Here is a 12,360-nt window from a genome sequence, read left to right as displayed (position 1 = left end):
ATGAGGCTGAGCCCTGCCTGCCAGCGTTAAGACCTATTTACCTCTGGACTGGCATGGGATTTCCCTGTTACTTCACCCTGCATCAGAAGCAAACGAGTCACATTAACTTGTTTTCCTCTTCCCAAAGATGCCTATACAGATGAAGATCTGATGCTGTACTGGAAGAATGGGGATGAATCCCTAAAAACAGACGAGAAGATCTCCTTGTCTCAGTTTCTGATTCAGAAATTTCACACGACTTCCAGACTGGCCTTCTACAGTAGCACTGGTAGCTATCTTTTGCCACAATCTGATTCAAATGTGCAAGAAAGCACATTTGAATTCTTCTTCAGCCTTAACCCCAAGGAAAATATGTTTTGTGTGTGTTTTGTTTTTTGTTTTGAGACAAGGTCTCACTCTGTCTCCCAAGCTGGAGTGCAGTGGCGAGATCATGGTTCACTGCAGCCTCAACCTCCCAGGCTCAAGTGATCCTCCCACGTCAGCCTCCTGATTAGCTGGGCCTACAGGCACGTGCCACCATGCCCAGCCAATTTTTTTTTTTTGTAGACATGAGGTCTTACTATGTTGCCCAAGCTGGTCTCGAACTCCTGGACTCAAGCAATCCTCCTACCTCGGCCTCCCAAAGTGCTGGGACTGCAGGCATGCGCCATCATGCTCAGCCTAAATTTTGATTATTAAAATAATGTAGCCTAGAATACGTTCTGGCTTCTGCCTACCACGAGTTCGAGACCAGCCTTGCCAACATGGCAAAACCCCATCTCTACTAAAAATACAAAAATTAGCTGAGCATGGTGGCACGCCCCTATAATCCCAGCTACTTGGGAGGCTGAGACAGGAGAATTGCTTGAATCCAGGAGGCGAAGGTTGCAGTGAGCTGAGATCACGCCACTGCACTCCAACCTCAGGGACAGAGTGATACTCTGTCTCAAAAAAAAAAAAAAAAAAAATTAGCCAGGCATGGTGACACATGCCCCTGGTTCTAGCTACTCAGGAGGCTGAGTAGGGAGGATTGCTTGAGCCCAGGAGTTTGAGGCTGCAGTGAGCTATGATTGTGCCATTGCACTCCACCCTGGGCAATAGAGCAAGACCCTGTCTCTATTCAAAAAAATAAGGAGAGAGAAATAGAATAAAGGCTCCCAGGAACTCACGGGAGGGGGAATGGAGAGTTATTGTTTAATGGGTGATGAGTTTCTATGTGGGATGATGAACAAGTTCTGGCAATGAATAGTGGTGATGGTTGTACTATATTGTGAATAATATACTTAGTGCCAGTGAACTGTACACTAGCCTGGGCATTGGAGGCCTGCGTTGAAACAAGTGCAACTGACTCTAGCTAAGGCTTTGGAAAAGCCTCTAAGAGTCTCATTTCCTCATGTCCCAAATGTCAGACTTTAGAATCATGTGAACAGCCTATTTCTTTCTGTGACAGATGTGGAGTTTGCATGGTAAAGGGTTAGGGTCTTACAATAAAGGTGACAATTTCACAACAAAGGTGACAGTGACCAGAGCCTAGCTCCCCCAGCTCCTGCCTCAGTGGTACTGGCCTCAACAAAATAGAACTATTCCAACCTCTCATGCTCTTGAGCAGCAAGTCACTCAAGAAATATGGTTGTAATTTGGAAATTACAAATACAGAACAAACAACTATAGCCTAGGCAACATGGCGAAACCCGTCTCTACAAAAAAATACAAAAAAAAAAAAAAATTAGCTGAGCATGGTGGCACGCACCTGTAGTTCCAGCTACTCAGAAAGCTGAGGTGGGAGGATCGCTTGAGCTTGGGAGGTTGAGGCTGCAGTGAGCTGTGAGTGTGCCACTGTACTCCAGCCTGGGCTACAGAGCAAGACCCTGTCTCAAAAACAAACAAACAAAAACCCAAATGACTAAAACTTCCCTTCTGTTTAGTTCTACCCTTTCCCAAAATACTGTGAAGAGAAGTTAGGTAATACCAACTGAGATAGTAAATGTACTAGATATTGGCAAGATATTTATATATACGAGGAAGTGCTTAGATTTTGGAAAAGAAAGGTATTATGTTAAGCCAACTGATCATTAATTTCGACTTTCTGTTGCTGATGAGGGCCATGTCAGTGAAAGACGGGTTCCCAGGGATACAGTTTGCTTTTACCTCTCAGATGGAACCTCACTGGCTTCTTCCTGTGTCCCCCAGGCTGGTACAACCGTCTGTACATCAACTTCACATTGCGTCGCCACATCTTCTTCTTCTTGCTCCAAACATATTTCCCCGCCACTCTGATGGTCATGCTGTCCTGGGTGTCCTTCTGGATCGACCGCAGAGCTGTGCCTGCCAGAGTTTCACTGGGTAAAAGCATTTCATAAGATGTGGTAGGGTGGTTATTTTTTTCAACTTATCACTATGTTTACAAAAAGTAAAAATCATTATTTAGAGTTCTTAACTGATGAGCTATTAGAGTCAGAAGGAGCAACTTCTCCTGCTTCTTGCCTTTACCATCTAGATGCTGGCCTCAGTTTCCTCCACATTGTGAGAGCCAGAGGGAGCTAAAACAACATCAACTGTGACTGCAACACTTCAGAAAGATTTGGGGTATAGACGTCGACAACTGGTAGTATCAGAGCTCAGTATTTAGATAAATAAGATGATTCTGCAAATGCCAACAATTCCTTCTGTAAATACAAAAACTTCATTTGCTGGCCTTGTTTAGACAGACTGAGGGCTTGGAAGCAGGGCACAGAATATGAGATTTCTGGGAAAAGGAGGGCCACGTTCCCTGGAGCTGTGGTTTAGCCTTTTACAGACCCTGAATTCCAGAGAGAGTTTACAACATGTCATTGTAAATTTAGACAACATTAGGTGGGGCTTTGAGAAAGGTGAGGGTTTAAGCAGCAAGAGAGAGTGAAGAAGAATCCTGCATGATGGGCCTCTGGGAATTTCCACAGTCTTCAGGTACTTTAGATGATGGAGAATGTGCCTATTCCTTGAAGTCTGGGAACATTCCTACAGAGGTGTCCTTTAGTCGCTGTCTTTAATTCCACATGAGAACAGGTCCTCTCCTTGTCGGCCACATCACAGAAACGCAGTCTTTCAGGTGCCTGAAGGATAATGAGACAAGCAGCGGGTTGGCTCTGGGGAGAATAGGCCTGGCTGCTGGTGGGGCAGATCCTTGCCCCTCTCCGAGGCAGAAACACACCTGGTACTTTCTCACGTGGTTTAAGAGATACAGAGTAATCGTGACTTAGTGAGATGTGGGGGCAGTTCTAGACCTCTGTCAGCAGCCCAACTAAGGCCAGGTGTTGCAGGTATCACGACGGTGCTGACCATGACCACCATCATCACGGGCGTGAATGCCTCCATGCCGCGTGTTTCCTACGTCAAGGCCGTGGACATCTACCTCTGGGTCAGCTTTGTGTTCGTGTTCCTCTCGGTGCTGGAGTACGCGGCCGTCAACTACTTGACCACCGTGCAGGAGCGCAAGGAACGGAAGCTGCGGGAGAAGGTGAGAGGGCTTCTTCCGCCCTTGTCTAAGTCCATGCTACTGGGTGAAAATGAACGTTGGCTGGGCAGGGGGCAGGGGCAGGGGTTGCATGTAGAAGAAGGAGATGTTTGTGCAAAAGGAGGAGGATCTTGTTTTAGAATAGGTTCTGGCTTCTACCCCAAAGGATTCCAGAAAGACGAAGTTCTTTGGACAAAGACTAGGAACAGGAAGGCTTGGGTCTTAGACTCAACTTTGCCACCTATGCTGAGCCTCAGTTTTCTCATCTGTCAAAGGGAAATTACAGAACCCTCACCTCTACTGTAAGAGTCACATGAGATAATGTATGTGAAAGTTGTTTTGATCTTTCACATACGTCAGGATCTAGACAAACAAACTCTCACTGTTGTTACTGAACATGTCTAGGGACAATGCCTCCCTGTCTTATGACCAGAGAAGGGAGAATTCTAGAACAAAAAACCACCTTTATTTATCAGTGCCCAGTGAAAATTCAGCCACAGTAAGGACTAAAGCTAAATATTTTATATATATTTCTTTAAAAGAAAAAAACTTCTATGTGTGGATGCAGAAAGAAGTTGGAAATACTATATTATCGGCCTGGCACGGTGGCTCACGCCTATAATCCCAGCACTTTGGGAGGCCGAGGTGGGCAGATCACTTGAGGTCAGGAGTTCAACACCAGCCTGGCCAACATGGTGAAACCCCGTCTCTACTAAAAAGACAAAAATTAGCCGAGCATGGTGGTGCATACCTGTAATCCCAGCTACTCGGGAGGCTGAGGCAGGAGAATCCCTTGAACCAGGGAGGTGGAGGTTGCCATGAGCTGAAATTGCACCACTGCAGTCCAGCCTGGGTGACAGAGCAAGACTCCATCTCAAAAAAACAAAATAAAAAAATAAATACTATACTATCTATACTGTACTGTACTATACTATACTACAGTTGATCCTTGAACAAGGCAGGGTTGGGGGGCTGACCCCTTGTGCAGTAGAAAATCCAAGTATAACTTTTGGCTCCTCCAAAACTTAACTACTAATGGCCTCATGTTGACTGGAAGCCTTACTGATAAGATAAATAGTCGATTAACACCTATTTTGTATGTTATATGTATTATAAACTATATTCTTACAATAAAGTAAGCTAGAGAGAAAATGTTATCAAAATCATAAGGAAGAGAAAATATTTTTATAATTCATGAAGTGGAAGTGGATGGTCATAGGGGCTTCATCCTGGTCATCTTCACTCTGAGTAGGCTGAGGAGGAGGACGAAAGAGAGGGATTGGTCTTACTGTGTCTGGGGTGGCAGAGGTGGAAGAAAATCTAAGTGAATCTCCACAGTTCAAACCTATGTTGTTCAAGGGTCAACTGCAAACTATGAGATAGAATACAACTGGGAGATTTCACTAAGCCATGCTCATGAGCCTTTGGCACAGGGAGGCAGTCTTTCGTTCATAGTCAGACTCCTGTTCATTTTAGTGTTAGGTCTGTGCAAAAGGAATGACATAAACTGCAATGACTTTTGCACCAACCTAATCGTAAATAATAATAATGCTGACTTGCTCCCTGATCATGGTCAATCATTGCACTAATCAAAATGGGTGTTCATCTAAAAGCTGTGGAGATAAAGGGACATGAAAATCTCACATTTATGCACAACTGAGTGGCCATTAGCCTTTTAGCATAAGGGAGCTTTTAGAATTAAAATAATTTATTTTTGCCATGTAATGACATTTTGGTCAATGGGACCTTTACATTTCAGGAAAAGAGAGTATGTTGCCTTTTCAAAAATTATCTTTGAACACCTGCATTATACCTGTCAAGTATTTCCACTTTGTTTCTGTTCACTTAAAAAAATCAAGAATTTATAAATTTGAAAAAGGAGACTTTATTTCTCACAAAGGATTCCAGTCTGCAAGGTGGCCATCCTGCAGGCTGGGGAGTGCAACTTCCTGTAAAGACCTGGACACAGGCACTTTGAAGGAGGAGGTGTTGGAGTAGGAGCTTTATGCTGAATATGGCTAAATATACATATTCAATAGGCTATAGGAAGATTTGTGAATATTTTTGAAGGTAGTCCTGACACATGCCTATTGAACAAATGTGCATGTAACATACAACCCATGTTCACCCTGGGGTGGAGACTTAACAGTTCAATGTATTACAGTTAGACTCTATATGCAAAAGGGACACAAAGGCACTCAAGTGAACAGCCTCTGTAAACTGACCAGGACTGGTCCAGAATTGATGGTCTTATCAAGAGAAGGTTACTAAAATCACTCTCTTGTCCAGTCAAAGCTATAGTTATGGCTGGTGGAATAGGGGCCAGGGGTTGGTTACTCAGTGTCTGATGGTCGGTGAGCTGCAATTTTTTTTTTTTTTTTTTTAAGACAGGGTCTGGCTGTGTCACCCAGGCTGGAATGCAGTGGTTGCTAACTGCCCTCCATCTCCCGGGCTCATGCTGTCCTCCCACCTCAGCCTCCCAAGTAACTGGGACCATAGGCATGCGCCACCACGTCCAGCTAGTTTTTATATTTCTAAAAGAGATGGGATTTTGCCATGTTGCTGAGACTGGTTTCAAACTTCTGGAGTCAAAGCTGTCTGCCCCCTTGGCCTCCCAGAGTGCTGGGATTACAGGCGTGAACCACCGCGCCAGCCTCACATTGTTTTAGCGTCATTTATCTCGAGACCAGTGCTTGTGTAGTTGAAAGAGAAAAAGAAAAACCTTGTGGCAGCACACAGTATATTCTCTAAGCGCAGGGGTGTGTGACTTCACTGTGGTCCTAGAACGGCCTTAGGTACTGTTCGTAATTTGGTATCTTAGGGCCATAAAGAATCTGTTCTGTCTTATGATCTCTATGTCAACATTAACGCTGGTCAGTTGTATCTAAACCCCAAAAGGAGGAGGAATAACAAGGTGTGTCTGGCCTCTTGTCCTGTCATGACTGGGAACTCAGTTTTTAAGGTTTCTCTGGGGTCCCCTTGACCAAGACGGGGGTCAGTTCAGTCAGTCTGGGGGCTTAGAACTTTATTTTTAGTTTACATCTCCAAATATACTATACTAGGTTGCTTATTTTTAAAGCTCTAGTCAAACTTTGTTTACTTCAGAAAATTTACTTTCTGAAGTTTAAACTTAGGTAATTTGTACACTGATCATTATCACAGGCCTTTGGACCATATTTAAACACTTTGATTTATAAATCATTAGACTTTCCTGTATAAAGCAGTTGAAAAAAATAGCAAAGGCTTCATCTGACAAACAGGGGCTCACAAACTAACAGTTCACTAGCACAACTTGCCCTGTTTCCATATCAGGTCCTGATCTTTGCCAGCCATTGTATGACTTTGTTTAAAGAGACGAGGAAGTCATCTGTGGAGAGGGCCTCGGGCCCCTAAGTCTCCCCCTCTGTCTGTGTGAGAACAGACATCCAGGAGGTGAGAGCTCGTACTCTGCTGTTGTCAACTGTAGGGTTTAAGACCAAGAAGCACAGTTGCTGGAGAGCAGACAGAGGTGAGAAGGCACCATCTGCTGCCTCACAGAGAAACTAATATTCCTGGTCATTGAAATGGTTCCCAATAGAGCTGAGGTTCCTAAGTGGAAGCCATGGAGTACCTGCCCTGGAATCACCTCCTGAGTCTGCTAAAAATAGATTCCCGGGTTTGAGACAGGTTCTCAAAAAACAGATTCCCGAGACCACTACTGGCGGAACCCACCCCCAACATTTCAACGTAGGTTGAATTACAATCAATTCATACAGTTAACACAATTATCATAGTGGTCCTGAGGTGATGTACATCCTCAGCTTACGAAGATAACAGGATTAAGAGATTAAAGACAGGCATAAGAAATTATAAAAGTATTATTTGGGAATGGATAAATGTCCATATGAAGAAGAAATCTTCACAATTTATGTTCCTTTGCCGTGGCTCCAGCTGGTCCCTCCGTTCGGAGTCCCTGACTTCCTGCAGCAGACCACACCCTAGGTCTACTGATTCAGAATCTCCGAGGATGGCACCCTGGAATCAACATTTTAAGCAAGCTCCCAGGTGCTTCTGATGCTCACTGAAGTGTGATTTCCACTCTGTAAGGGGAAAAGCTGCCTGGGACCCAATAGGCCCACCCCTGGTTTGAATGGCAGACAAGTGCAGGTGGGAGCACGCGGGAGCCCAGGGCCTGCCTCCCCTCAGCTGCTCCAGTACTTTGGCTGATTAGCCAGACCTTGTCTGACATGCCAGGAGCCACTTCCTCTTTCTTAGAAACGGGCCAATCTGGAAAACAGGGATTTATCGGAATTTTTGGCATTTCCTGATTTGAACTCAAAATCGTAGGAGAAAAGTCTATTTCATTTTAGCAGAAAGATTTTCAGTTTAGAGCAAGGAGAAGTAAAGACCCGTGCCTTAAATAAATAAATAACCCCCCATGATAATATCACACAATTTTATCAGTTTGGGTGTGATTATACCTAAATACAAAGAGCTGAATAGGGCTGGGCATGGTGGTGCACGCCTATAATCCCAGCACTTTGGGAGGCCAAGGCAGGTGGATCCCTTGAACCCAGGAGTTTGAGACCAGCCAGGGCAACTTGGCAAAACCCTATCTTACAAAAAATACAAAAATGAGCTGGGTATGGTGGCAAGTGCCTGTAGCCCCAGCTACTCAGGAGGTCAAGGTGGGAGGATCCCTTGAGCCCAGGAGGTGGAGGCTGCAGTGAGCCGAGATGGCATTACTGCACTCCAGCCTGGGTAATAATAAAGCAGGACCCCATCTAAAAAACAAAAAAAAAAGAGAGAGAGATGACCTCTTACTGACCTTTTATCCCTAATTCCCTTATATCTACGAGTCTATGTTAATTATTCAAGAATTGTTGGCCGGGCGCAGTGGCTAATGCCTGTAATCCCAGCACTTTGGGAGGCCAAGGCAGGCAGATCATTTGAAGTCAGGAGTTTGAGATCAGCCTGGCCAACATGATGAAAGCCTGTCTCTATTAAAAATACAAAAATTAGCTAGGCATGGTGGCAGGCACCTGTAATCCTAGCTACTCAGGAGGCTGAGGCAGGAGAATCGCTTGAACCCAGGAGGTGGAAGTTGCAGTGAGCTGAGATCAAGCCACTGTACTCCAGACAGGGAGATAGAGTGAGACTCTGTCTCAAAAAAAAAAAAAAAAAAAAAAAAAAAAAAAAAAAAAGATTTGTTACTGATGGAACAAAGACACAGCAAATAATAATGAAACAATCATGCCTGATGAAAAAAAATAGCCCCCCAAACCACAAACAATTTCTTCAAGGATAAGAATACTTCAAATAATTCTAATTCTGCATAAAATCATTCATCTATTTTTGCATTCTAAAGTTTTATGATATTCATCTGAGAGTTTCAAGATCCATAACAATAAGAGGCAGGTTGTGAAACTTCATTATTTCACTTTCCTAGATGGAAAACCAGAGGCACTGAAGGGCTGAGAGCCAGGTCAGGAACATACTCAAATCAACGCCAATTGGCTGTGTCAAGTGGGGCTCCTGCCCTTGGTCAACACCAAGCATCCAGGCACCAGTGGAAGCCCACTCTCTACTGACTAAACTATGGGGAGAAGTCAAGCGAAACCATTTCCTTTCCTCCCACTTAGAATGTCTTATGAACACTTTCATACTTGCAGAAACTATTAAAAGAATAGGGTCATGTACATTCAGGTACCCAGCACCGAGATCCAACATTGCTAACATTTTTCCATTTTTGTGTGGCAAAAACTGCACCAACAGATACATGCTTATATGGAGAAAATGGATTATGCATTCATTTTCTGAATGAATGTACATTTTCTCCATATAAACATGTATCTGTTGGTGCAGTTGAACTGTCTAAAAATACATTGCAGATACCATGACCCTTGATTCTTAAATGTAACTTTTTAAGATAAGGACACTCTTCTACCGCATCATCTTTTTCTTTCTTTTTTAAAAAAAGAGACGGGGTTTTGCTCTGTCACCCAGGCTGGAATGCAGTGGCATGATCACTGCTCACTGAAGCCTTGACCTCTTGAGCTCAAATGATCCTCCTGCCTCAGCCTCCTGAGTGGCTAGGACTACAGGTGGATGCCACCATGCCTGGCTAATTAAAAAAAATTTTTTTTTTTTTTTTTTGTAGAGGAGGAGTCTCACTATGTTGCCCAGGCTGGTCTTGAAATCCTGGCCTTAAGCAATCCTCCTGCCTTGACCTCTCAAAGCACTGAGATTGTAGGCATGAGCCACTGCGCCTGGCTCCTAGTCATCTTTTGATTCATGCACAGAAAGGTGGAGTCCTGCAGCTAGAATCAGACTATGTGGATTTCAAGTCCTGCTCTGACACCAGCTGTGTGGTCTCAGAATCGTATAGCTCTCTAGGTCTTAGGTTTTGCCTCTACAATTGAGGGATTTGGACGAGATCAGTGATTCTTGATTCTGGCTACACAGTAGAATCACCTGGGAATTTTAAATTAATTGCTCTAAAGTACAGCCCAGGCACGGCCAGTTTAAAGAGCTGTGCAGATGATTCTAATATGCAACCAGGGTAGAGGATCGTTGGACTAAGTAATCTCTGGAGATCTTTCTAGTTCTGTCTTTCTGTGGTTCTGAGTAGCAATGTGGCTTTGCTTTTGGGCCAGGCTCCCTCCTCTGCCCACCTCACAAGGCTTAATGATGTTCTTTGTGCTTGCTGCCCATAGTTCCCGGGCATGTGTGGAATGCTTCATTCGAAAACCATGATGCTGGATGGAAGCTACAGTGAGTCTGAGGCCAACAGCCTGGCTGGGTATCCCAGAAGCCATATCCTAACGGAAGAAGAAAGGCAAGACAAAATAGTGGTCCACCTGGGCCTGAGTGGTGACGCCAACGCTGCCAGAAAGAAGGGGCTTCTGAAGGGCCAGATGGGTTTTCGTATCTTCCAGAACACCCATGCCATTGACAAATACTCTAGGTTGATATTCCCTGCCTCCTACATTTTTTTCAACTTAATTTATTGGTCAGTGTTTTCCTAGGGGTTCCAAGGCTGTTCCTAGAAGAGGGCATAGACATCAAGGGGGCCTGGCCAGTCATTGACAGGTGGACTTGTTGACCACACGCCCCTCACCAGACAGAGCAGCAGCTACTGGACCACCCTGAGCAGCACTCATCTCTCAGAGGAGCCCAGGAGCCCTCCAGCTACCCTGACCCCAGACCTCGTGGGGCTACTCCTTGTTCATGCTATGTCTCATGTCACACTTCACGTCTCTCTGGGACCTTCTGTTCTTGTGTGTGAACTAGTTAACAAGAACTCCCCTCCTATAAATAAGGACTCAAATGCCTCCTAGACATTCTTAGACCCTCAGGATGCCTAGGATTCAGCTGTGGAGGGAAAAGGAAGAACCGAAGTGCAAGGTTAGGGGCATTCTGGATAGGAGATAGGAAATTAGGAACAAAAAAACCCCATGAACCTATACAACTGGATTAAGTGCCTACCTAGAAGGGAAAAGAGCTCAGATCCCAGACAGGAAATGATTTGCCTGTGGGAGTATGGCAACCCACAGGATTTTGCAATATTAGAGGAGATTATTCATTTAGCCATCCATTCAACCATTCTTTAAATATCGAGGTCCCACTCTGCATCAGGTACTGTGGAAATGAAAAAATAGAGTCTCTTTCCTTAGAGATCTTCTCTAAGCTGTGCTCATTCTACATGTGGCATGATGTACTTCTGCTCTTTCCCCTCTTTCAACCCCATTTACGCCATAGACCCATTCTGTTTGTTGTTGCTTTTACTCTTTAGCATATAAGGCAGGGTCTGGGAGACGCCAGGTCCAGAACTTTCAACTGTCCTCCTCCAGTGAAGTTACACAGATAGAGCTAATTTTGCCCAGCAATGATGCGTAGCAATGTGCATGGAGTATTGCCAGCCAGGGAAACTCACCCAAGCTCACCACGGTGTACAGTTTTTTTTACTGGGGTCGGTCATGGATTTATGGCTGATTGCCCACATGGCTGACTTTAGTCTTTTGCCCCTCCAGAGGTTGAGCCGGTACCTTGAGGTCCAGGGCACCTATCATAAATCACATTGTTGGCATAGATTACCTGGTGTGGCCCAAGGCCCCAGTAGACAAAGACCCTTCTATCTCACAGGACATTCCAAGGGCACAGAGGTTGCCTCCCAGGAGCTGGGACCAAGGCTCAAACCTTTTTTGGGGCAAGGTTAGTCCTTTACTACACAGCAACTCTTGTCAATTCCTTATTGTTAATGTTAATTGCGGTGTTACTGTTATATATTCAGGCAAAAACATTTTAAAGTATCTCTGCACTAGGTACAGTGGGGTCTAAATTAAGAATAAGAGTAGTCAAAGCTCTCAGAGAAGGAACTAGTAGAGGAAATGCCACACAAATATCTATAATATAAGGTTAAGAGTGTTTAGTGCCTCAGTAAGAGTTCAGTGTGAGATGGGAATTCCAAGGGAGGAAAAACAGTCCCACCAGGAAGACGGACCTCATGGAGAAAGCAGCCCTGAGATGCCCCTTGAAGGTCAGGATTTTAAGAAGAAGAAATGGGACAGAATACATCCTAGATCTGGGCTGTCTAATATGGTAGCCACTAGCCACATGCCTATTTAAATTTAAATTAGTTAAAAATATTAACTGGGTGTGGTGGTATGTGCCTGGGGTTCTAGCTACACAGGAGGCTAAGGCGGGACAATCGCTTGAGCCCAGGAGTTCCAGGCTACCGTGAGCTGTGATCAAGCCACTGCAGTCCAGCCTGAGTGAACGAGCAAGACCCTATCGCTAAAGTAATAACAATTATTATTTAGATTAGTTGAAGTTCAATAAAATTGAAAACTCAGTTCCTTGGTTATACCATCCACACTCAAGTGGGCTCAGTAAGCACAGCTGCTAGT

General features: G+C 44.5%; 1 protein-coding gene across 1 annotated transcript in view; it reads left to right on the top strand.

Moving 5' to 3' along the window:
* GABRR2 (gamma-aminobutyric acid type A receptor rho2 subunit) overlaps positions 1-12,146 on the top strand; it is a 59,403-nt gene extending 47,257 nt beyond the window's left edge. The window contains exons 6-9 of the mRNA XM_009205651.3: positions 128-268; positions 2,170-2,322; positions 3,279-3,475; positions 10,168-12,146. Coding sequence (XP_009203915.3) covers positions 128-268; positions 2,170-2,322; positions 3,279-3,475; positions 10,168-10,479 — 803 coding nt within the window. The 3' untranslated portion in view covers positions 10,480-12,146. The remainder of the gene's footprint in view (positions 1-127; positions 269-2,169; positions 2,323-3,278; positions 3,476-10,167) is intronic.
* Positions 12,147-12,360: the final 214 nt, after the last annotated feature.

This window comes from Papio anubis, chromosome 6 (genome assembly GCF_008728515.1).
Source record: "Papio anubis isolate 15944 chromosome 6, Panubis1.0, whole genome shotgun sequence".
NCBI lineage: Eukaryota > Metazoa > Chordata > Mammalia > Primates > Cercopithecidae > Papio > Papio anubis.
This window is presented reverse-complemented; position numbering and strand designations above follow the sequence as displayed.